Source organism: Panthera uncia (genome assembly GCF_023721935.1).
Source record: "Panthera uncia isolate 11264 chromosome A3 unlocalized genomic scaffold, Puncia_PCG_1.0 HiC_scaffold_11, whole genome shotgun sequence".
Lineage (NCBI taxonomy): Eukaryota > Metazoa > Chordata > Mammalia > Carnivora > Felidae > Panthera > Panthera uncia.
This window is the reverse complement of record NW_026057578.1, coordinates 77,471,807-77,496,049: the sequence shown is the minus strand read 5'-3', so window position 1 is coordinate 77,496,049 and position 24,243 is coordinate 77,471,807. Positions and strand designations below refer to the sequence as shown.

The 24,243-nt window shown below is 36.2% G+C and overlaps 1 protein-coding gene across 4 annotated transcripts in view; it reads left to right on the top strand.

Moving 5' to 3' along the window:
* Positions 1-24,243, top strand: part of USP34 (ubiquitin specific peptidase 34) — a 247,218-nt gene that overhangs the window by 61,299 nt on the left and 161,676 nt on the right. For all 4 annotated transcript variants that reach the window (XM_049650262.1, XM_049650258.1, XM_049650261.1 and 1 more), the window contains exons 4-8: positions 1,414-1,464; positions 1,626-1,775; positions 17,235-17,302; positions 20,607-20,799; positions 21,773-21,834. In XM_049650262.1, the coding sequence (XP_049506219.1) occupies positions 1,414-1,464; positions 1,626-1,775; positions 17,235-17,302; positions 20,607-20,799; positions 21,773-21,834 (524 nt within the window). The remainder of the gene's footprint in view (positions 1-1,413; positions 1,465-1,625; positions 1,776-17,234; positions 17,303-20,606; positions 20,800-21,772; positions 21,835-24,243) is intronic.

Below are 24,243 nucleotides of genomic sequence, written 5' to 3'. Positions count from 1 at the left end.
TCATTTCAGCAATGAAATTTACATAAAGCAAGCAGGTAACAGCAATGAATGACAGGTTTCTTTGGTAGTGTTTTTCAGATGAAAGTATTAAACTTTCTGATAGAAAGATTTTCATTGTGACTAAAAAATACAGAATATACAAAATATAGACTTAAAAGAGCCTTGAACCTCTCCTTTCTCTATCATCTCAGAAAAACCATTGTTAGGAAATTAATTCAGATTATTTCCAGACACATAAAAAGTAAAGAAAATCAGATCAAGTTCGTAAATCCTAAGTTTTAAAAATGTAATACAAGGCAGTATCTTTCGATGCCTGTACATGTGGACCCACCTTAGCTTTTTTTTTTTTTTAATTTTTTAACGTTTATTTATTTTTGAGACAGAGACAGAGTATGAATGGTGGAGGGTCAGAGAGAGAGGGAGACACAGAATCCGAAGCAGGCTCCAGGTTCTGAGCTGTCAGCACAGAGCCTTACGTGGGGCTCGAACTCACAGACCATGAGATCATGACCTGAGCCGAAGTTGGAAGCCCAACCGACTGAGCCACCCAGGCGCCCTCCACCTTAGCTTTTTAAAGGAATAACTTACCATAAAAATCAATTGCTTAAAATATATAATTTAAACATGTTTTAGTAAGTTTACAGAATTGTGTTACCATTACCTCATTGCATTTTTACAACAGTTCCATCGTCCCAAAAAGATCCCTCATGGCATTTCACCTTATTTTTGAAAGCTGTATAAGACCCTAGATGGTTATATCACACTTTAGCCATCCAGTTGATGGATATTTAAGTTGTTTCTAAGTTTGAGATATTATAAATAATTTCAGGGAAGCATCATTAAACATTTTCTAGCACTGCTTTTATTAGTTGTTAGGATAAATAACCAGAAGATGAATTGCTGGGTCAAAGAGAATGTGCATTTTAAATGTTGGTAGATATTGCCAAATTGCCCTCCAACAAGGTCATACCTGTTCATATTCTCGCCAACAGTGAATGAATATGCTATCAAGTAGTTTAAATCATATGTATACAAAGCACATTGTGGAATTTTTAGGTAAAAATTAACGTGGTTTTAAAATGTTATAATCTATTTTTGTGACAATTATCCCAATTCTTTATGGAGACATTTTTTATTGAAAAGGCAATATATAGTATATAGTGTAGAAAGATTTCTTTGCACAAGAGTTAAAATACATATTAGAATTGAACCATATAAGCTTCAGTTAGGAATATCATTATTCATGATGAGAAACAATTGCAAAAACCTGTTTCATGTTGTGTAAACTCAATCTATAGAATATTGTCTTTTTTTGAGTATATTTGATGCAGAAATTGTATTTTTTTCTTCAGAGATTATTATCTTGTAGGGTGACCTAATTGTGTTTACTTTGTTTTTGTTTTTTTAAATCAGGATATATCAACCCAAGAAAGCAACATATTAGGGGCATTCTGTGATATGAATGTAAGTGTTTATGTTTTTCTTATTCTCAGGTTTATGGAAAATTCAGTTTTTTATTCATATAGGTCTTTGAGTTTATTTTTATATTTGGTCAGTATCTTTTCCATATTGGTAATAAAATGAAAATTATTCCTGATGAGTTTAAATTTTTTTTTCCCCCTCAGGATGTAGAAGTACCATTGCATTTGCTTCGTTATGTATGTTTGTTTTGTGGGAAAAATGGCCTTTCTCTCATGAAGGATTGCTTTGAATATGGAACTCCTGAAACTTTGCCATTTCTTATAGCACATGCATTTATTACAGTTGTATCTAATGTAAGTATTGTTTGGAATTGGTTTTAATCTTGGGAATTAATGGCTTTAATAACATGAGTTTTATGTCCAGAAAAACAGGTTTTGAGTGGCTTGCATGTACAAGAATTTTTTTCCTGGGTTATATTTTGAAAAAAATTGGGTACAGAAGCCTTTATAAAAGGTCTTATAATAAAAATGGAATTTGTATAAAGTAACTAATTTAAGTTAAATAAGTAAATTTAGACCTTTACTACTTCTGTGAACAGAAGTCTTGTTAATTTTACTTTCCTTGCCTGTGATTTTGTACTGGGAAATTTTTGGCATTTTAGACTTTTAGTTACAAGATTGTTTGCTTAGGGTGCTACTACAGTGTGCCTGACTTTCTTCTGTATTATAAGACTTAATAACATTTTTCTGCATTTGTAAAGAAGATAATTATTCTGTGTTGTAAATATCAGTTACTGTGAAGCACAGTAAGTGTGGAAGCAGAGATACTTTGTTTTATTGAACTTCTTTTTTTTGATACTGAGATTTTTACAAAGGGGTGGTTTGTGGCAACCTGTGTTGAGCAAATCTATTGATGCCTTTTTTCCAATAAGTGGTTTACTTTATGTCATTCTTGTAATTCTTACAACATTTTAAACTTTTTCATTACTTTTATATTTGTAATGGTGATCAACGATTACAAATCACTAACCATCATAGGATGGTTAGTATTTTTTAACAACAAAGAATTTTAATTAAGGTTTATACATTTTTTTTAGGTATATTTTTTCACATTTAATAGACTACAGTATAGTATATACACAAGTTTTATATGTACTGGAAAACTAAAAAATTAGTTTGACTTGCTTTATTGTGACATTAGCTTTATTGTGGTGGTCTAGAACTGAACCTGCAGTATCTCCAATGTGTGCCTGTAATGAAATTCAATACTGTTTCATAGGCATATTCACCGTTTGGTTATTTTATGAGAAGTACTTTTTCACGTCGTTTACTTGTTTTAAAAAATCACATTGTCTGCTTTTCCTTATAGATGTGTGAAGATTCCTTATGTTTCGTATGCAAATCCTTTGTCTGACATACGTATATTGCTAGTATCTTCTTCCACTCTATGGTTTGCTTTTCATTCCCCTGTGTCTGTTAAGAGCTATTATTCCTCAATCTTAATGGTTTGTAATTTATCAAAGCTTTTTTGTTAGGGTTGTGTTTTCATTTGTGGATGAAAAAGTCTTTTCTCACCCTAAGGTCATGAAGTTATTTTCTGATATTCTGGAAGTTGTATTGTTTTTCTTTCACATTTTGATTACAGCTCGATTGGAGTTGATTTTTGTGTATGGTGTGGGTGGTCAAGATTAATTTTCTTATAGACAAACACTGGTTCTAGCAATTCAACAAAGACTGTCCTTTCTTCTTTGTTTCCCAGTATAATTTTTGTTATAAATTAGGTGTGTTATGGGTCTGGGATCTCTAGCATATTACATTAGTCTCTTTGCATAATCACATCATCTTAATTTCTGGAGCTTTATAATAAGTCTCGCTATCTAGTAAAGCAAATTCTACTTTCCTGTCATTATTCTACGTTTTTTTTTTTTTTTTAGGTGTAATTGACATATAGCATTATATTAGTTTGAGGTGTAGAATGTAATAATATTTGTATATATTGCAAAATGTTTGCTACAATAAGTAGTTAACATCCAACACCATTCATGGTTAACAAATTTTCTTTTTCTTGTCCTGAGAACTTTTAAGAACTATTCTTACTTTCAAGTATGCAATACAGTATTGTTAATACAGTCACCATGCTGTACATTACATTACCTTACCCTGTCATTCTTAAAGAGTGTTTTGTCTCCTCATGGACCTTTCCATTTGGAATCAACACCTAAGCTCTGCACATAAACATTTTGGGTTGCCATGAATCTATACATCAATTCGGAGAGAACTGTCATCTCTTTAGTATTGAGTCTCCTTATCTGTAAATATGGTAAATGTGTTTTTATTTGCATGTTTTAAATTTCTCTCATTATAATTTTTTGTATTTATGTGTGGAGGTATTAATGTGCCTTTTTTAAACAATTTTTATTTTTTTTTTTATTATTTTTTAAGTTTATTTTGAGAGAGAACATGCACGTGTGTGGTGGGGGGAGGGACAGAGAGAGAGGGAGACAGAGAATCCCAAGCATGCTCCATGCTGTTAGCACTGAGCCCAATGTGAGCTCGAACTCATGAACTGGGGCTTGAACTCACAGACCAGGAGATGATGACCTGAGCTGAAACCCAGAATCAGACGCTTAACCAACTAAACCACCCAGGCGTCCCTCTTCTGCCCATTTTTAAGTGTGTGTGTGTGTGTGTGTGTGTGTGTGTGTGTGTGTGTGTTAATATGAAATTTATTGTCAGAGTGGTTTCCATACAACACCCAGTGCTCATCCCAATAGGTGCCCTTCTCAATTCCCAGCACCACACTCCCCTCCCTCCCACCCCCCATCAACCCTCAGTTTATTCTCAGTTTTTAAGAGTCTCTTATGCTTTGTCTCTCTCCCTCTCTAACTTTTTTTTTTTATTTCCCCTCCCCCGTGGTCTTCTATTTAGTTTCTCAGGATCCACATAAGAGTGAAAACATGGTATCTGTCTTTCTCTGTATGACTTATTTCACTTAGCATAACATGTTCCATTTCCATCCACGTTGCTACAAAGGGCCATATTTCATTCTTTCTCATTGCCAAGTAATATTCCATTGTGTATAAAAACCACAATTTCTTTATCCATTCATCAGTTGATGGACATTTAGGCTCTTTCCATAATTTGGCTGTTGTTGAAAGTGCTGCTATAAACATCAGGGTACAAGTGCCCCTACGCATCAGCACTTCTGTATCCCTTGGGTAAATTCCTAGCAGCGCTATTGCTGGGTCCTAGGGTAGATCTGTTTTTAATTTTTTGAGGAACCTCCACACTGTTTTCCAGAGCGGCTGCACCAATTTGCATTCCCACCAACAGTGCAAGAGGGTTCCCGTTTCTCCACATCTTGGCCAGCATGTGTAGTCTCCTGATTTATTCATTTTAGCCACTCTGACTGGCATGAGGTGGTATCTCTGTGGTTTTGATTTGAATCTCCCTGATGAGTGACGTTGAGCATCTTTTCATGTGCCTGTTGGCCATCCGGATGTCTTCTTTAGAGAAGTGTCTATTCATGTTTTCTGCCTATTTTTTCACTGGATTGTTTTTTGGGTGTGGAGTTTGGTGAGTTCTTTATAGATTTTGGATACTAGCCCTTTGTCTGATAGGTCATTTGCAAATATCTTTTCCCATTCCGTTGGTTGCCTTTTAGTTTTGTTGATTGTTTCCTTTGCATTGCAGAAGCTTTTTATCTTCATGAGGTCCCAGTAGTATGTATGTGTTGAGTTGTATAAGTTCTTTTTTTTTTTAAGTTTTTTTATTTTTGAGAGAGACAGAGCGCAAGTGGGGGAGGAGCAGAGAAAGAGAGGGAGACACAGAACACGAAGCAGGCTGCAGCTCTGAGCTGTCAGCATAGAGCCCAATGCAGAGTTTGAACTTGGGAACTGAAAGATCATGACCTGAGCCAAAGATGGATGCTTAACTGACTAAGCCTCCCAGGCGCCCCTATAAGTTCTTTACATATTTTGGATATTAACTCTTTTTAATTTAATTTTTTTTAATGTTTATTTTTGAGAGAGACAGAGACAGAGACAGACCAGAGGAGGGGCAGAGAGAGAGGGAGACACAGAATCTAAAGCAGGCTTCAGGCTCTGACCTGTCAGCACAGAGCCTGATGTGGGGCTCGAACCCACGAACCTTGAGATCATGACCTGAGCTGAAATGCTTAACCCACTGAGCCACCCAGGTGCCCCTGGATATTAACTCTTTATCAGATATGTCATTTGCAGGTATCTTTTCCCATTCAGTAAGTTTGCCTTTTTTAGTTCTGTTGATTGTTTCTTTGCTGTACAGCAAAGAAGTTTGATGAAGTTGTAATAGTTTATTTTTGCTTTGGTTTCCTTTGACTCAGGAGACCTATCTAGGAAAATTTTGCTATGGCCGATGTCTGAGAAATTACTGCCTGTGGTCTTTTATAGGATTTTTATGGTTTCAGATATCACATTTAGGTCCTTAATCCTTTTCTGGTTTATTTTTGTTTATGATGTAAGAAAGTGGTCCGGTTTCATTCCTTTGCATGTAGCTACCCAGTTTTTGCAACACCATTTGTTGAAGAGCTGTTTTTTTCCCAATGTATCTTCATTCCTCGTTCGTCAAAGATTAATTGACCCTATAATCGTGGGTTCATTTCTAGGCTTTCTATCCAATTCCATTGATTTGTGGGTCTCTTTTTGTGCCAGTACTGTATTGTTTTGATTACTACTGCTTTGTAATACAACTTGAAGTCTGGAATTGTGATAATTCCAGATTTGTCTTTCTTTTTCAAGATTGCTTTGGCTATTCGAGGTTTTTTGTGGGTGCATACAAATTTTGGAATTGTTCTAGTTCTGTGAAAAATGCCATTGGTGTTTTGATAGTAATTGTATTAAATGTGTAGATTTCTTTGGGCAGTATGAATCCATGAGCATGGAATGTCTTTCCATTATTTTGTGTTAACTTGAATTTATCCATGCTTTATAGATTTTGGAGTATAGGTCTTTCACTTCAGGTTAAGTTTATTCCTAGGTGTATTTTATTAATTTTGGTGCAGCTGTAGATGGGATTGTTTCTCTTAATTTTTCTTTCTGCTGCTTCATTATTAGTGTACATAAATTTAGTCAGTTTCTATACATTGATTTTGTATCTTGCAATTTTATTGAACTCTTGTTCAGTTCTGTTACCTTTTTGTGGAGCCTTTAGGGTTCTGTATATGTAGTATCATGTCATCTGCAAATAGAATTTTACTTCTTCCTTAACCAATTTGGGTACCTTTCTTTTTCTTCTCTGATTACTAGGATTTCTTTCTTTTTCTTTCTGCCTTTCTTTCTTTCTTTCTTTCTTTCTTTCTTTCTTTCTTTCTTTCTTTCTTTCTCTTCCTCCCTCCCTTCCTTTTTTAATGTTTGTTTAGTTTGAGAGAGAGAGAGTGTGTGTGTGAGCAGGGAAACGGGGGAAAGAGAGGGGAGAGAGAGAATCTCGGGCCAGCTCCATGCTGTTAGCACAGAGCCTGATGCTGGACTCAAGAACCTTGAAATCGTGACCTGAGCCGAAATCAAGAGTTGGACGCTTAACCGACTGAGCCACTCAAGCACTCTTGGTTGCTAGGATTTCTACTACTATGTTGAATGAACGTAGTGAAAATGGACATCCTGTCTTGTTTCTGACCTTAGGGGAAAAATTCTCAGTTTTTCACCACTGAGTCTGATGCTGGCTCTGGGCTTGTTTGTTTAATTTCTTTTAAATGTTTTATTTATTTTTGAGAGTAAGAGCACAAGCAGGACTGGGGAAAGGACAGAGAAGGAGAGAGGGGGGAACGGAAGATCTGAAGTGGGCTCTGCACTAACAGCAGCAAGCCCGATGCGGGGCTCCAACTCACAAACTGTGAGATCATGACCTGGGCTGATGTCGGATGCTCAGCCAACTGAGCCACCCAGGTGCCCTGGCTCTGAGTTTTTCATATAAGACCTTTATTATGTTGATAATATATTCCCTCTAGACTTGCTTTGTTGTAGTTTTTTTATTGTGAATGGATGTTGTAATTTTCAATAGAAGCAGAGAAACCATTTAACAATGATATGTTTTTTATCCTTTCTCATTGATTGATTTCATGTGTCAGATTGATCGATTTGTGAGTATTGAACCATCTTGCATCCTGGAAATAAATCACACTTGATTGCAGTGTATGATTTTTTTATTGTATTATTTATTTGGTTTGACAATAATTTTGAGGACTTTTGCATCTATATTCATGAGGGAGATTGGCCTATAATTCTCTTTTTTTTGGTAGTGTCTTTGTCTGGTTTTGGTATCAGGGTGATATTGGTGTCATAGAATGTGTTTGGAGATTTTCCTCCCGCTTGTATTTTTTGGAATAGTTCCAGAAGAATAGGTATTAACTCTTATTTAAATGTTTCATAGAATTCATTTGTGAAGCCATCTGGTCATGGACTTTTGATTTTGGGGAGTTTTTTGATTACTCATTCACTTCATTGTTGGTATATGGTCTTTTAAAATTTTCTGTTTATTCCTTCTTTAGTTTTATACAAACTGTACAAATACAGTTGTTTGTATTTCTGTAACATTGTTATTTCTCTTCTTTTATTAGTGATTTTGTTTCTTTGAGTTTTCTCTTTTTTTTATGAGTCTCCCTAGGGGTTTATTAATTTTGTTGATCTTCTCTAGGAACAAGCTCCTGGTTTCATTTCATTGATCTGTTCTATTGCTTTTTTAAATTTGTGTATCCTTTATTTCTGCTCTGATCTTTATTATTTCCTTTTTTTTTGGCTGGGTTTAAGTTTTGTCTGTTTTTCTAGTTTCTTTAGGTGTAAAGTTAGGTTGTTTGAGATTAGTCATTCTTCTTGAGGTAGGCCTGTATTGTTATATACTTTCTTCTTACTTTATTTTATTTTAAAATATTTTGTTTTTAAGTAATCTCTATACCCAACGTGGGGTTTGAATGCACAACCCAGAGCTCAGCAGTCGCATGCTCCACCAACTGAGCCAGCCGGCTGCCCTTCTATACTTCCCTCATAGAACCACTTTTGCTGCATCTTCAAGATTTTGTTGTGTTTTCATTTTCATTTGTTTCTGTGTAATTTATGATCTCTTTTGTTATTTTTTGGTTTACCTGTTATTTAGTAGCGTGTTATTTAAACTCCTTCTATTTGTGATCTTTGCAGATTTTTTCTTGTGGTTGATTTCTGTTTTCATAGCATTGTTGTTAGAAAAGATGCATGGTATGACTTTGATTGTTTTGAATTTGTTGAGATTTTTTTTGGCCTAATGTGTGATCTGTTTTGGAGAATGTTCCATGTGCCCTTATAAATAGTGTTCATTCTGTATTAGGGTGGAATGTTCTGAATTTGTCTATTAAGTCCATGTCCAGTTTGTCATTCATTGCCACTGTTTGCTTGTTTATTTTGGATGATCTGTTTATTGATGTAAGTAAGGGGTTGTCAAAGTCCCCTACTACTATTACTGTCAGTTGTTTCCTTTGTTATTAACTGTTTTATGTATTTGGGTGCTTTCAGGTTGGGTGCATAAATATTTACAATTGTTATATCCTCTTGTTGAATTGTCCCCCTTATTATTATATAGTGTCTTGGTCTCTCATTATAGTCTTTGTTTTAAAGTCTTATTTTGCTGAGTATTCTACCTCAGCTTTCTTTTGACATCCATTTGCATGATAAGTGTTTCTCCATCCTCTCACTTTTAATCTCCAGGTGTCTTTCAGTGTGAAATGAATCTCTTATAGTCTGTATATAGATGGGTCTTTTATTTTTTTGGTCTGTTTCATCAGTTTGGTCTTTTGATTGGAGTGTTTAATCCATTTACATTCAAAGTAATTAATGATTAGCTGAACTGAAGCTTTCAGGTTTGGCTAATTTATCTATATATATGTACCAACATATTCTCAAACAAGACATCTAAATTATTAGATAAATATTCTTTTTATAGTAATTCCACACCTCTGTCCATTTTGCATACAGGTCACCTGCACTAATTTATGACATTCTTCATACTCTTGAGACTCTCCATAGGGGTTCACTAATGACAGTCCAGGTGTGAGGAATAAAACTTGGTTTCCCTGCTAAAAACAAAAAACAAAAAACAAAAAAAACCAAAGTAATTATTGATAGGTATGTATTTATTGCCATTTTGTTACTTGTTTTGTGGTTTCTGTAGATTATTTCTTTCTAAAAATTTTTTTTCTTTACTTTTGAGAGAGAGACAGAGTACATGGCGGTGGGGAGGTGCAGAGGAGAAGGAGACAGAATCTGAAACAGGCTCCAGGCTCTGAGCTGTCAGCACAGAGCCTGACGCAGGGCTTGAACCTGCGAACGATGAAATTATGACCCGAGCTGAAGTTGGACACTTAACCATCTGAGCCACCCAGACACCCCTCTCTAGATTTTTTCTGATCCTTTCTTCCCTTGTGCTCTTTTCTGGTTTGTTGGCTTTAGTGATATACCTGGATTCCTTTTACTTTATTGTTTACATATTTACTACTGGTTTTTGATTTGTGGTTCCCATTAAGTTTGTATGTAACATCTGTGTATAGCAATCTATAAATTAATGGTCACTTAAATTTATTTTTTTAGAGAGACAGTGTGCACATGTGCAAGTAGGGGTGGGGCAGAGGGAGAGGGAGAGAGAGAATCTTAAGCAAGCTCCACACCCAGTGTGGAGCCTGACACAGGGCTTGATCTCACAACTGTGAGATCATGACCTGAGCTGAAATCAAGAGTCAGACACTTAACTGAGCCACCAGGTGCCCCAAGTTTATTTTTTTAATGGTTTTATTATTATTACTTTTTTCAATTTTAGGTTCCCAGTCTAGTTAACATACGTTATTCTATTAGTTTCTGCTTAAGTTTAAATCCATTTTTACTCTTCTTCTCTCAACGTTTTAGGTGTATCATGTAATATTTTCCATCCTTTTATTTTATGAATCCCTTGACCAGTTTTTATGGAAATACTTATTTTTATTGCTTTTGTGTTTGTTTGTTTTTGTTTTTACTTTTCATCTTCTCACAGTCTTTCCTTGTTACTCCAAGAGCCCCCTTTCTTGTAGATCTGGTTTAATGGTCATAAAACCCTTTACTTTTTCTTAGAGAAACTATCTCTCCTATTCTGAATAGCAGAGCACTTTGAATATATCATGTCACTCCTTTCCTGTCTACAAAGTTTCTCCTGAAAAATCTGGTGATAACCTTATGCGTTTCCCTTGTATGTAACTGTCTTTTGCTAGTTTAAACATTTTTTCTTTATTGCTACTTTCTGCCATTTTAATTAATATGTGTCTTGGTGTGGACATCTTTAGGTTGAATTTTGGGGGGAATTTGTGCCTCTTGGATTTGGATATCTGTTTCCTTCCCCAGATTAGGGAATTTTGCACTTATTATTTTTTAAATGAGTTTTCTGCCCCTCCCATTGCTTTTTATTCTTCTGAGATCCCTATAATTCAAATGCTGTTAACACTTAATGGAGTCACTGCGTTCCCTAAGTCTATTTAGTTTTCATAATTTTCTTTCCTCTTTTTTGCTCAGCTTAGTTACTTCCCATTACTGTCTTCCAGGTCATTAATTCATTCCTCTGCTTCCTCTAGCCTGCTGTTTATTCCATCAAATGTATTTTTAATTTAATGTAATTTAATCTTGATCTCTTGATTGGTTCTTTTTTATCTCTGTGTTAAGGATCTCACTGATATCCTCCACTCTTTTCTCAAGTCCAGTGAGTATCTTTATGATCATTACTTTAAATTCTGTATCAGGCATATTTCTTAAGTCTGTTTCACTTTGGTCTTTCTGTGGTTTGGTCCTGTTATTACATTTGGGAGATATTTCTGTCTCTTCATTTTGTCTCATCTCTTGTATCTGTTTTTCTGTGTTATCAATGTCAGTTCTTTCTCTTGCTCTTCGTGATAACAGCCTTATGAAGAAGAGGTCTTGTAGTGCTTTACAGTGCTGTGCAGTTCAGAGTCCCCTATTCTCCAGAGCCTGGTCCTTTTAGGTGTGTGTCCTATATGTGTTGCATCTGCTCTCCTATTGTGTCTTGGTCTCTTTTTCCTTCAGTACAGTTATCTGCAGATGCTGTCTTTGTGTATTGTGGTGATGTTTGGTCCTCAATAGGGGCTGGGCACATTTTAATAAAGTGTGGGAAATGACATTTGCCCCTGCAGCCACCTCTTGAACTGAGGTTCTGCAAAACGGGCAGCTGATTGGGAGATGTGTTGGCCAGATACATGCACTGGTATGTTGGGGTAGAGGCCTACAGCACTGGGACTAAGGGAATGTGATGGGGAGGGGTGGGTCTAGCAACATGTGGGGTGTGGGGTGGTGGTAGGCAGCTTGGTGCAAGTAAGTTAGGTAATGATTGTTGGCCCCGTTTCAGGTTTCTGCAGCTGCCTGTATGCTGGGTGGTGGGGGGAGGGAAATGGTGCTTGCCAGCTCCTCTGTTCCTGGAGGGGTCTCCTTGTGGTGACTGTCTCTCTGGCCATGCTCCAAGATGAGCAGATCACTCCCACTCCTGTCTGTTTCCAGTGTCTTTCAAATTTCTAGTTTTGTGCTGTATCTGCAGGGCTATTTGTTGTGCTGTCTCTTTAAGGGTGGGGACTTTACTTCCTGATGCCATTTGGGCTCTCCTTTAGCTGAGCCCATTGAGTTTTAAAATTCCAGGCATTAAGTTACCCTGGTTTTAAGAACCCCCAAAATTCAGCCTCTCTTCCTTTCAGAGGCAAATGTGTGAAAGTTTTTTGTCCTTCTCTGTGCTGACTCCTTCCCCAGTATGGTTAGCTCGAAGACCATGTCTTTGCCCTTCCTGGTCTCTTCCCTACCTTGAGTTGTGGAGTTTGTTCTCCCAGTGTTTGGTTGTTTTCTGGGTTATATATGCTGTGTTATCTAGTTGTATCTGTGAGGCTGTATGATCTTAGAGTCCTCCTACTCCCATCATCTTCCCAGACTTCTCCAAGGTGTTACATGTCTTTATTAGATTTTTTTGTAGACATAAATTTTTTTGATACTTGTTTAAGGAGAATATTTTTGAAAACTTTATTTAGTATTTGTTCCTGGTAATTCAGAAAACATATGCTTATATATAATATGGGTTGTGTATGTACATGTATGTATGTGTGTATATTAATTACTTGTATTAACTTTCTATGCAGCATTCTTGACATATGCTTATATATAATATGGGTTGTGTATGTACATGTATGTATGTGTGTATATTAATTACTTGTATTAACTTTCTATGCAGCATTCTTGACAAACCATTTAATTCTAAAAACACTTACTGAAAGTTGTTTTGGATTGTTCTGTTCACATAATCATATTATCTCAGAGTAATAATATTATTTTTAATTGAACTATAATTGACATACAACATAACATTAGTTTTTAGGTGTACAGTATAGTGATTTGACAAGTCCATATATTACGCTATGCTCACCACAAGTATAGCTACCATCTGTCGCCGTACAATGCCATATAATATCATTGACTATATTCCCTATGCTGTTCCTTTTATCCTTGTGACTTACTCATTCTGTAAGTGGAAGCCTGTATATACCACTCCTCTTACCCCATTTTGCCCACCCTCCCACACTCTCCCCTCTGGTAACCATCATTTCTCTGTATTTATGGGTCTGTTCCTGGTTTTTGTTAGTTGGTTTACTTTGATATTTAGATTTCACATGTAAGTGAAATCATAAGATATTTTTATTTTTCTGTCTTCTATCATTTAGCATAAAATGTTCTAGGTCCATTCATGTTATTTGTGGGAAGATCTCATTATTTTTTGTTGCTGAGTAATATTTCATGGTATGTACATGTATATGTGTGTATAATTAATTCTTTGAGGAACCTCTATACTGTTTTCCATGGTGGCTGCACCAATTTACATTCCCACCAACAATGCATGACGTTTCATCTTTTTCCGCATTGTCACAAATGTTATTTCTTATCTTTTTGATTCTAGCTGTTTTGACAAGTATAAGGTGATAACTCATCGTGGTTTTGATTTGCATTTCCCTGACGAGTAGTGATGTTGAGCATCTTTTCGTGTGGCTATTGGCCATCTGTAGGTCTTCTTTGGAGAAATGCCTGTTCGGATCCTTTGCCCATTTAAAAAAAATTTTTTTTTTAATTTAGATTTTATTTTTGAGAGAGAAAGAGTGAGTGGGCTAGGGGCAGAGAGAGAAGGAGTCACAGAATCCAAAGCAGGCTCCAGGCTCTGAATTGTCAGCATAGAGTCCGACATGGGGCTCAAACTCATGAACCATTAGATCATGACCTGAGCCAAAGTTGGACACTCAACTGACTGAGCCACCCAGGTGCCCCCTTTGCCCATTTTTAATCAGATTATTTTTTGTGTTGTATGAGCTATTTAGATATTTTGGACTTTAACCCTTTATCAGGTATATCATATACAAATGTCTTCTTCCATTCAGTAGGTTGCACTTTAGTTTTGTGAATTGTTTCCTTCCCTTTGTAGAAGCTTCTTATTTTCGTATAATGACAGCAGTTTATTTTTCCTATCGTGTTTTTTTTTTTTTTTTTTTTTTGCCTGAGGAAACATATCCAGAAAAATGTTGCTGAGAACAGTGTTCAGGAGATTACTGCCTATGTTTTCTTTTTCAGAGCTTTATGGTTTCAGGTCTCACATTTAGGTCTTTAACCTATTTTGAATTTATTTTTGTGTATGGTGTAAGGAAGTGGCCCAATTTCATTCTTTTGCATATAGCTGTCAGTTTCCCCATTACCATTTATTGAAGGGACTTTTCCTCATTGTATGTTTTTGCTTCTTTTGCTGTGGATTAATTGACCATATAAGTGTGGGTATTTTTCTGGGTTCTCAATTCTGTTCCATTGATTTATGTGTGTATTTTTGTTCCAGTGTCATACTGTTTTGATTGCTACACTTTGTAATGTATTTTAATATCTGGGATTGTGACACCTCTAGCTTTGTTATTCTTTTTTAAGGTTTCTTTGCCTATTTGGGGTCTTTTGTGGTTCTATACAAATTTTGGAATTATTTATTGTTCTGTGAAAAATGTAGCTGTTATTTTAGTATAACAGCATCTGTGGATTGCCTATGAACATTTCAACAATATTCATTCTTCCTACCTGTGAGCATGGAATATCTTTTTATTTGTGTCATTTCAATTTTTTTGTCATTGGTTTTTTTTGTTTTTAATTTCTAAAAAATGTTTCGTGAGAGAGAGAGAGCGTGAACAGCATACAGAGAGAGAGAAGGAGACACTGAATCCGAAGCAGTCTCCAGGCTCTGAGCTGTCAGCACAGAGCCCACTGTGGGGCTTGAACCCATGAACTGTGAGATTGTGACCTGAGCAAAGTCAGATGCTAAACTGACTGAGCCACTCAGATGCCCCATCATCAGTGTTTTGTAGTTTTCAGAGTAAAGGTCTTTTAGCTCCTTGGTTAAGTTTATTCCTAGGTATTTTATTGTTTTTGGTGCAATTGTAAATCAAATTTTTTGTTTGTTTTTCTTCTATTTTGTTAAGTTAGTCTTAGTTTTAATTCTTCCGTTTTAGTCTTAGGACTTTTATTTACTTTCTTAACTTTTGTACTATCCAGGACCTTCAGGTCAATTTGAATTAAAGACATTCATGATTGCTCCTAGTTTTAGAAGGAATTTTTATTTTTATTTATTATTATTATTATTTTTTTTGAGAACGAGAGCACAAGCAGGGGACAGGCAGAGGAAGAGGGAGAGAGAGAGAGAGAGAGAGAGAGAATCTTTTTTTTTTTTTTTTTTTTTTTTTTTAATTTTAATTCTCAAGTTAGTTAACATACAGTGTAGTCTTGGCTTCAGGAGTAGAACCCAGTGATTCATCTCTTATATCTGACACTCAGTGCTTCATCTTTCCCCTGTGTTCATCTGTTAGGTTTCTCAAATTCCACATAGGTGAGATAATATCTGTCTTTCTTTGACTTATTTTGCTTAGCATAATACCCTCCATTTCCATCCACATTGTTGCAAATGGCAAGATTTCATTCTTTTTGCATTGCTGAGTAGTATTCCATTATATATATACCACATCTTCTTAATTGGGCATTTGGGCTCTTTCCATAATTGCCTATTGTCGATAGCACTTGTGTAAACATTGAGGTGCATGTGCCCCTTCGAATCAGCATTTTTGTATCCTTTGGTTAAATTCCTAGTAGTGCAATTGCTGGGTTGTAGGGTAGTTCTATCATTAATTTTTTGAGGAACCTCCACACTGCTTTCCAGAGTGATTGCACCAGTTTGCATTCCCACCAACAGTGCAGTAAGGTTACCCCTTCTCCACTTCCTCGCCAACATCTGTTGTGTCCTGAGTTATTAATTTTAGCCATTCTGACCTGTGTAAGGTGGCAACTCATTTCTGGTTTTGATTTGTATTTCCATGGTGATGAGCGATGTTGAGCATCTTTTCATGTATCTGTTTGCCATCTTGATGTCTTCTTTGGAAAATTGTCTATTCATGTCTTCTGCCCATTTTTTTCACTGGATTATTTGTTTTTTGGGTGTTGAGTTTGGTTAGTTCTTTATAAATTTTGGATACTGACCTTTTATCCGATATGTTATTTATAAACATCTTCTCCCATTCCATCAGTTGCCTTTTAGTTGTGTTGATTGGTTCTTTTGCTGTGCAGAAGCTTTTTATCTTGATGAGGTCCCAGTAGTTCATTTTTGCTTTTATTTCTCTTCAGGAGAGAGAGAATCTTAAGCAGGCTCCGTGCAGAACTTGGAGACTGATACAGGCTTGATCTCACAACTATGAGTTCATGACCTGAGCTGAAATCAAGAGTCAGACGCTTAACTGACTGAGCCCCCCAGGTGCCCCTAGATGGAAAAATTTTAACCTTTTACCACCAGTATAGCATTTAGTATGGAACTGACATAATGGTCTTTGATTAGAGTGGAGTCATATATTCTGTATTTTCAAATTTGTTTTTAATTTGTGTCCCTTGCCTTTGCTAAGGCTTAGTATTATAGCTTGTTGTTAGATAATTTGCTTAGGATTTTTGTTTTTATGCTACTTGAACCATTATTAGAATAAAGTTCTAAGGTAAGCATATTTAGAAATGGTTTGGAATATCATGGAGACAAAAGAAAATAAATTATAATTTATTATATCTTAGATTGGGGTATCTACAGTAAGAGCTTAAATGTTATAATCATTATGTGCGACTAAAATGTATTTCCCATAGATGGATATTGACAAGAAGGAAGGATGGATTTTCTGTTAAAAGCTAAGATAGTTTATTAGAAAGCTAATTTATTTATTAAAATAATTTTTTAACGTTTATTTATTTTTGAGAGACAGAGAGGGACAGAGTGCAAGCAGGGGATGGACAGAGGGAGAGGGAGACACAGAATCTGAAGCAGGCTTCAGGCTCTGAGCTGTTAGCACAGGGCCCGATGCAGGGCTCAAACTAAAAAAACTGTGACATCATGACCTGAGCCACCCAGGCACCCCTAGAAAGCTAACTTCGTGCTATTGTATTTAGGTTGCTGTCATACAAAGAGGCATATAGTACCATGTAGTAAGATGAAATTACTTGGGTAGGTAGGTGATTCTCCCTAGAAAAAGGTTATGGTCTTTAGGATGATTTTATGTATATCTGTAACAAATATATATAGGTTACTTACCTAATATGTGTGTAATCCTGTTTCTTAGTTTATTGTTTTCAAAATATATAAAATGTATGTAGTTTTAGCATCAGCAAAATACTAAATGCTCTTGTTTGTAATTAATTACAGTGACATGTATTTCACATATTCTTTATAGATTAATGTCATATTTATGTTTCTTTATAGATTAGAATATGGCTACATATCCCTGCTGTCATGCAGCACATTATCCCTTTTAGGACCTATGTTATTAGGTAAGTTTATAAAATCTTTTTCCCTTCATTACCAATATGATATGTTTAAATAGTTTATAACATAGTGTAGATTTATATTGTTTTAAAGTCCCTTGTATTCACATCCTTTAGAGAAAATTGACAGTTTAGTGTATAATATTTTTAATGCTCATGTAGGCTTATATTTAATGTTTACACTTAAGCAATTTATGTTGGACCTTTTTTTTTCTTTTTTCAAAGATTTAAAAAATTTTAAGTATTATCTACACTCAACATGGGACTTGAACTCAAAACCCTGAGCGAACCAGTCTCCCCTGGACCTTTTATTTTCTTATACATAAATATATAAGGAGTTTAACAGTGGTTACATGGTATTCCACAGTATGCAGTCAACAAAGATACACGAAGTGTTATGTTCTAGGCTTTGGGAATATAGCAGAGAAGAAAGGACTTCTCTTTTTGCGGTGTCTGTACCAAGTAAATAAGTAGATGGTAATATTTCATCAGAAAGTCATGATAATTACAGAGTAAAGGAGGAGCAAAGGTGGATTGAGAGTTCTAGAGGGTGGGTCACAATTTTAAACAGAGGCTTTAAAGAAGGTCTCTTTGAGAAGAGATGACATTTGAGTTTAAGTCCCAGCCTCAGAAGGAACACTAAGAGGATGGAGAACAAAATGTATTGATTAGAGTTGGAGTGTGAACTTTTGGGAGTTCTAAGATTGTGCTTCTTGGTAATATTTATTATACTTTCTACTTTTTCTCATTTTATTTGCAAAAATTTGAGTACCTATTTTCCTTATATTCGAGTTTTTGGAGAAAGTATCAAAAAAAGAATCTGATAGTGATGAATCCTTTGTCAGGTAATGTGATAGAGAGGAAATGTGAGGTCTTTCTGAAAGATGGCATTTGAAGATCATGAATCCGCTAATCAGGTGGTATTTGGAAGAATGTATTCCCAGTAGAAGGAACATAGGGAAGTTAGCTTTGAAGTTGGAAAGAATATGACATTCAAGAAAGTAGAAGCAGACTGGTGTGGAACATAGTGTGTAAGGGAGGAGTAGTTATGATAAGAGGTTGGATAAGCAAGGGTAGGTTGTACAGGACCTTAAAGCTATTATGAAGAGTTTGGATTTAATTTTAGCAATGGGAATCTATTGCTAAATCTAGGGTTTTAAGCAGGTGAGTTGTGATTATTTTTAGAAGATCACTTTGGCTTTTAAGTGGATCATAAATTATAAGTTGTTGGGGTAGAAGCTAGGAGACAAATTGAAAGGTTAATGCAGTAGTCTTGGAAATAAATGATGTTTATAAGGATTGTTTATGGTGATTTTGAAAATTGAATGGATGTAAGTGAAAATAAAATGGACAGGATTGGTGATTCTGGAATTTAAAGGGGTAAGCATCCTGGATGACACATAAACCTCCCCCCCTCAATTTCTCTTTTGTGCTGTGGGCATCATTCACTGAGATGTGAAGAACGGAGAGAACTTCAAGACTTAATTTCAAGATGCCTGTGGGACATTTAAGTGGCACTGGTGAACTGAGAGCATACATGTATAATTAAGAACAGTATTGTTGGAGAACAGAGGGTTACAGGAGGGGTTGTGGGAGGAGGGATGGGCTAAGTGGGTAAGGGGCATTAAGGAATCTACTACTGAAATCATTGTTACACTATATGCTAACTAACTTGGATATAAATTAAAAAAAAAAACAACAATAGTATTGTTAATTGAGTTATCAGCATAAAGACCTCAGTTATTCAATACCTCCTGGGAGTGAATGAGGTCATCTGGGGGAGAGAATCCATAAAAGAATAGAAGTGTGTTGAGGTACCTGGTTGTTCCATTCGGTTAAGCATCTAAGTCTTGGTTTCAGCTCAGGTCATGATCTCACAATTTGTGGGATCAAACCCCAAGTTGGGCTCCTTGCTGACAGTGCAGAGCCTGCTTGGGATTCTCTCTCTCTTTGTCTCTCTACCCGTCCCCCCCCCCCCTTCTCTCTCTTTCTCCCTCCTTCTCAAAATAAATAAATAAACTTTAAAAACAGTGTGTGAGGATGGGGCCTTTGTATCAGTTTGCTTTTGCTGTGTAAGAAAACAACACCCAAATCTTAATGGCTTAAAATAACAACCATTTATTATTTCTCACAGTTCTCAGGCTGAGTAGTTCTTTTGATCTGGGTTGACTTGGCTGGAACTGCATGCTTTAAGAATATCACCTCACTTATGTATTCTCTGGTTGCCCGCTGATTGTTGCTGGAAGTGGAGGGGAGTTCATATTCATCTTGCAGTTGGGGCATTGGCTGTGTGTCTTTCATCCAGCAGGCTAACCTGGGTTCCGTTTTGTTGGTGATGGAAAAGTTAGAGGTCAAGCACAGACTTTCCAAGCTTCTGTTTATGCCACATCTCTTAATGTTCCATTTATCAAAGCAACTTGCATTGCAAAGCTCGGATTCAAGGGAGAATGTAGATGAAATAGGGAGAATCTAGAGAAAGAAGGTGATACCTCTTTTATTTTTTTAATGTTTATTTAGAGAGAGTGTGAGGGAGGGAGTAGCAGAGAGAGGGAGAGAAAGGGAGAATCCCAAGGAGACTCTCTGTTGTCAGCACAGAGCCTGACATGGGGCTCGATCCCACAAACAGATCATGACCTGAGCTGAAACCAAGAGTCGGACACTTAACTGACTGAGCCCCCCAGGCCCCCCCAAATAGATGATACCTCTTGATAGGAAGGGTGGCAACATTGCATTGCAAAGGCCTCTGTGTAAAGTGATGGGAATAGTTGGGGCCATTTTGCAATCCATTACAAACCCCGAGGAGCACTAATGTTGAAGGTTGGATAGGGAAGGAAGAACCAGCAAGTAGAATAGGTAGGACTTGAGGAAAACCAGTGGTTTGTGATATCTGGAAGCCAAATAAGAATAATGTTTAAAATGTACTTACTTTGAAGAATTTTGGCTGTGTGGGGAGTAGATATACGATTTTATATGAAAGTAGGTGAAATTTACTAAAATAGGACCTGTATACATGATAGATATGAGAGATTAATAAAGCTTTATCAGAGGTGCAGAATCCGATGTTAAATATCTTGGCTCTTGGCAGTTTCTGATTCAAGTTGGACTCTGCAAAGAACATGCTACTTCAGGTCGCAGTCTTTGAAGCAGCACTTAGAAATAATTTAAATTGGGAATGTTAATCTCAGGATGCCAGGTTCTACTTTATTAAACATTTTAGAGGTATGGAACAAAGGAATATTACTGAATTTTTGAAGGGTCTTTAGGAATATTTTACAGGTTTTTATGTATGTTTTATTTTGAATCACTTAAGGTATTTATGCAAGCTCTCTGATCAGGAGTTAAGACAGAGTGCGGCTCGCAACATGGCTGACTTAATGTGGAGCACAGTGAAAGAACCATTGGATACAACATTATGCTTTGATAAAGAAAGTTTAGATCTTGCATTTAAGTACTTTATGTCACCAACTCTGACTATGAGGTTGGCTGGACTAAGTCAGATAACGGTAAGCTATATTTGTTCATTTTGGGTCATTTTTTATTTGCCTTCTGCACTTCACCATCATCATCATTATCCCTACTATTTGTGGAGCACTTATATGAGGCGTTGTGCTTGTTATTTTACGTAGATTACTTTGTATGGTCTATATAAATAATTTTGGTATTTTCCCTATTTTAAATATGATGAAACTGAAGCTTAGAATTACAAGGATTTATACTTTAGGTCATCTTTCTTTTCTTTCTTTCCTTTCTTTTTTTTCTTTCATTTTCCACGCAAAAGCCAGAGATAATTAGGCCATAGACCATATTTGATTAACAGAGATTTTGTTTGAATTGGACGGTAGCAAATAATGTTGTAAATAGAGAGAAATATATATTATTGTCTTGGGGATGAGATGGGGAGGAAGACCTGATACCATGAGTCTGTATTCTTGCATAATAACAATTTGCTAGAGCTCAGTAGTTAGCTGAATCCTTTAGAGTGACTATGCTTTTTCAGATTTACCAAGGTTTCCATGAGCTTTACTCCTTTGTATTTCCTGCCTGTTTTATTCTGAAGTAACCACATTTACCCATGTATTAGGCTTCGTAAATGTAGAAAATACTTATTGACATTTTTTCTAAATTAAATCTTAAATGTATTTATTGAGGGAGCCTTCCTGACATTTTATGTCTGTAGTGACATATTATTTGCTGCCTAGCATTAGCTTTTTAAGTTTTTCCCCTATTTAGTTTTGTTCTCTCATTTTCTCTCATGTACTTAGTGGAATAAAGCACGAGTATTGTAGAATGAAATTTTTTACTATTTTAATATGATAAAGGAAATAACCAGATTAATTAGTGTGTGTGAGAATCTTATGTTTTATAATTGTGATTTGGTTATTGACTGATTTATATATGACCATGTTTCTTGGCAGTTGATAACATACTAGAAAAATTTTGTAAAAAAAACTTTAAATTTCTTTTCTCTAATTATAGAATCAACTTCATACCTTCAATGATGTATGCAATAATGAATCCTTGGTATCAGACACAGAAACGTAAGTAGGAACGTCAGTTTATATATAAGTATATTAACTTATTATGCAGCTGCTTATATGGTATATATAATTGTGACTTTATTAGTTTGGAAGTGTTTGGTAAGAATTCTTTGCCTTGTGACTTGATTAATAAGTTTTCGGAACAATATATTGAAACAATTCTCTTTTTTAAAAGGATATACCAACACATAGTTCTAGTGTCACAAAATGCAAAGGTGTACTATTTATAAAGGAAAATTTAGTAATAAAGAATATGGGGGGGCACCTGGGTGGCTCAGTCGGTTAAGCATCTGACTCTTGATTTTGGCTCAGGTCATGTTCTTTTTTTTTTTTTTTTTATTTATTTATTTATTTTTATTTTATTTATTTATTTTTTTTAACGTTTATTTATTTTGGAGACAGAGAGAGACAGAGCATGAACGGGGGAGGGTCAGAGAGAGAGGGAGACACAGAATCCGAAACAGGCTCCAGGCTCCGAGCTGTCAGCACAGAGCCCGACGCGGGGCTCGAACTCACGGACCGCGAGATCATGACCTGAGCCGAAGTCAGCCGCTTAACCGACTGAGCCACCCAGGCGCCCCAGCTCAGGTCATGTTCTTACAGTTGTGACATTGAGCCCCACATTGGGCTCTGTGCTGACAGTGTGGAGCCTGCTTGGGATTCTTTCTCTCCTTCTCTCTCTCCCTCTCCCCTGCTCATGGTTGGCCTCTCTCTCAAAATAAATAAATAAACATTAAAAAAAATAGAATATGGTACTGATAGTTTTCAGAAAGCACACTTGATGCAGATAAAGAAAAGACCTCATTCAACACATTTTATGAGGAAAAACCAAGTTAATGATGCTCATGTGTGAAAAGAAGTAGTTGTTATAGCTTAGTGCTTTTCAGTATTTTAGAAATATTTATTTATTCCAATATCCCATTTAGGTGTTTGTCCAGTATACAAATCCATTTTAAAATCTCAATTGAGTGGTAATATCTTTTGCTTGAAAATACCTGTATAGTTTTTTGTTTGTTTGTTTTTGTTTTTTTAATGTTTGTTTATTTTTGAGACAGGGAGAGAGAGAGAGAGAAGGGCAGAGAGGGAAACACAGAATCTGAATCAGGGTTCAGGCTCTGAGCTGCCAACACAGAGCCCAGTGCAGGGCTTGAACTTAGAAACTATGAGATCGTGACCTGAGCTGAAGTTGGACCAACTGAGCCTGCCAGGTGTCCCGACCTGTATAGTTCTAAGGTGTTAGAAAAGTCAAAATTATATGAATGACTTATATTTTTGCTTTACTAAGTAAGTAACTTTTATGCACTGATTTTAGTTCTGCCCTATGGAATTAACCTTAGTTGAACCGAACCCTTCGTGAATTTGAAAACCAGAGATGATGTCTGTTGACTCTTTTTCTTCTCCAGGCTAAAGAGTTCTTATTCTTCCAACATGATAGGGTGTTTAGATTTATTACCAGACCACTCTCCCATCTCTGGCAACATTCTTTGTCAGTGATTTCCTTAAAATAATGTTGCCCAGAATAGGTCATAGCTGTGTAAATTCTGGGTCATACTAGGAGTACTATTTCCCACTGTCAGGATATTACATAGATTATATCCAGTAGTAAAACTACACCTTTGGATTTTAACCCCTTAGTTTGCCCTTCTCCCACCTCTCTACTCCATAAGACAGACTAGGACAATGTTAAATTTGCCGAGGCAGTAATCACCCCCACTCTGCCAAAAAAAAAAAAAAAAAAAAAATCCTAAAATCATCAGTGCAGTAACTTCACATGTCCATACAAGCTAGATCCTTATGTTGCTAAAACAGTGCATAGAGAATAAGGAGTTCCATTAAAAAAAAAAGTATAAGGAATATGTGTCCTAAAGGCATGATTAAGAAAAGAGGGAGGAGAGTCAAAATTTTGAGTAATAGTAGGTAGAAATAGTTAAAATTGGGAAGAGAAGGGTTCTTACAATGTGGGAAAATTGGAACAAATAGAGAAAAGGTGATAAATACTGTTGCAGCCTATGAATTGTGTCTCTCTTTTTTAGCAGATTTATTAAGGTATAGATACTGTACCTATCATAAAATTCACTGTGTTTACAGTGAATTTTAGGAGATTGGCAGGGCTGTGTGAAAATCATCACAGTCCAATTTTAGAACATTTCTATCACTTTAGAAAAACCCCTTTTGGGGCGCCTGGGTGGCGCAGTCGGTTAAGCCTCCGACTTCAGCCAGGTCACGATCTCGCGGTCCGTGAGTTCGAGCCCCGCGTCGGGCTCTGGGCTGATGGCTCAGAGCCTGGAGCCTGTTTCCGATTCTGTGTCTCCCTCTCTCTCTGCCCCTCCCCCGTTCATGCTCTGTCTCTCTCTGTCCCAAAAATAAATAAAAAACATTGAAAAAAAAAATTAAAAAAAAAAAAAAACA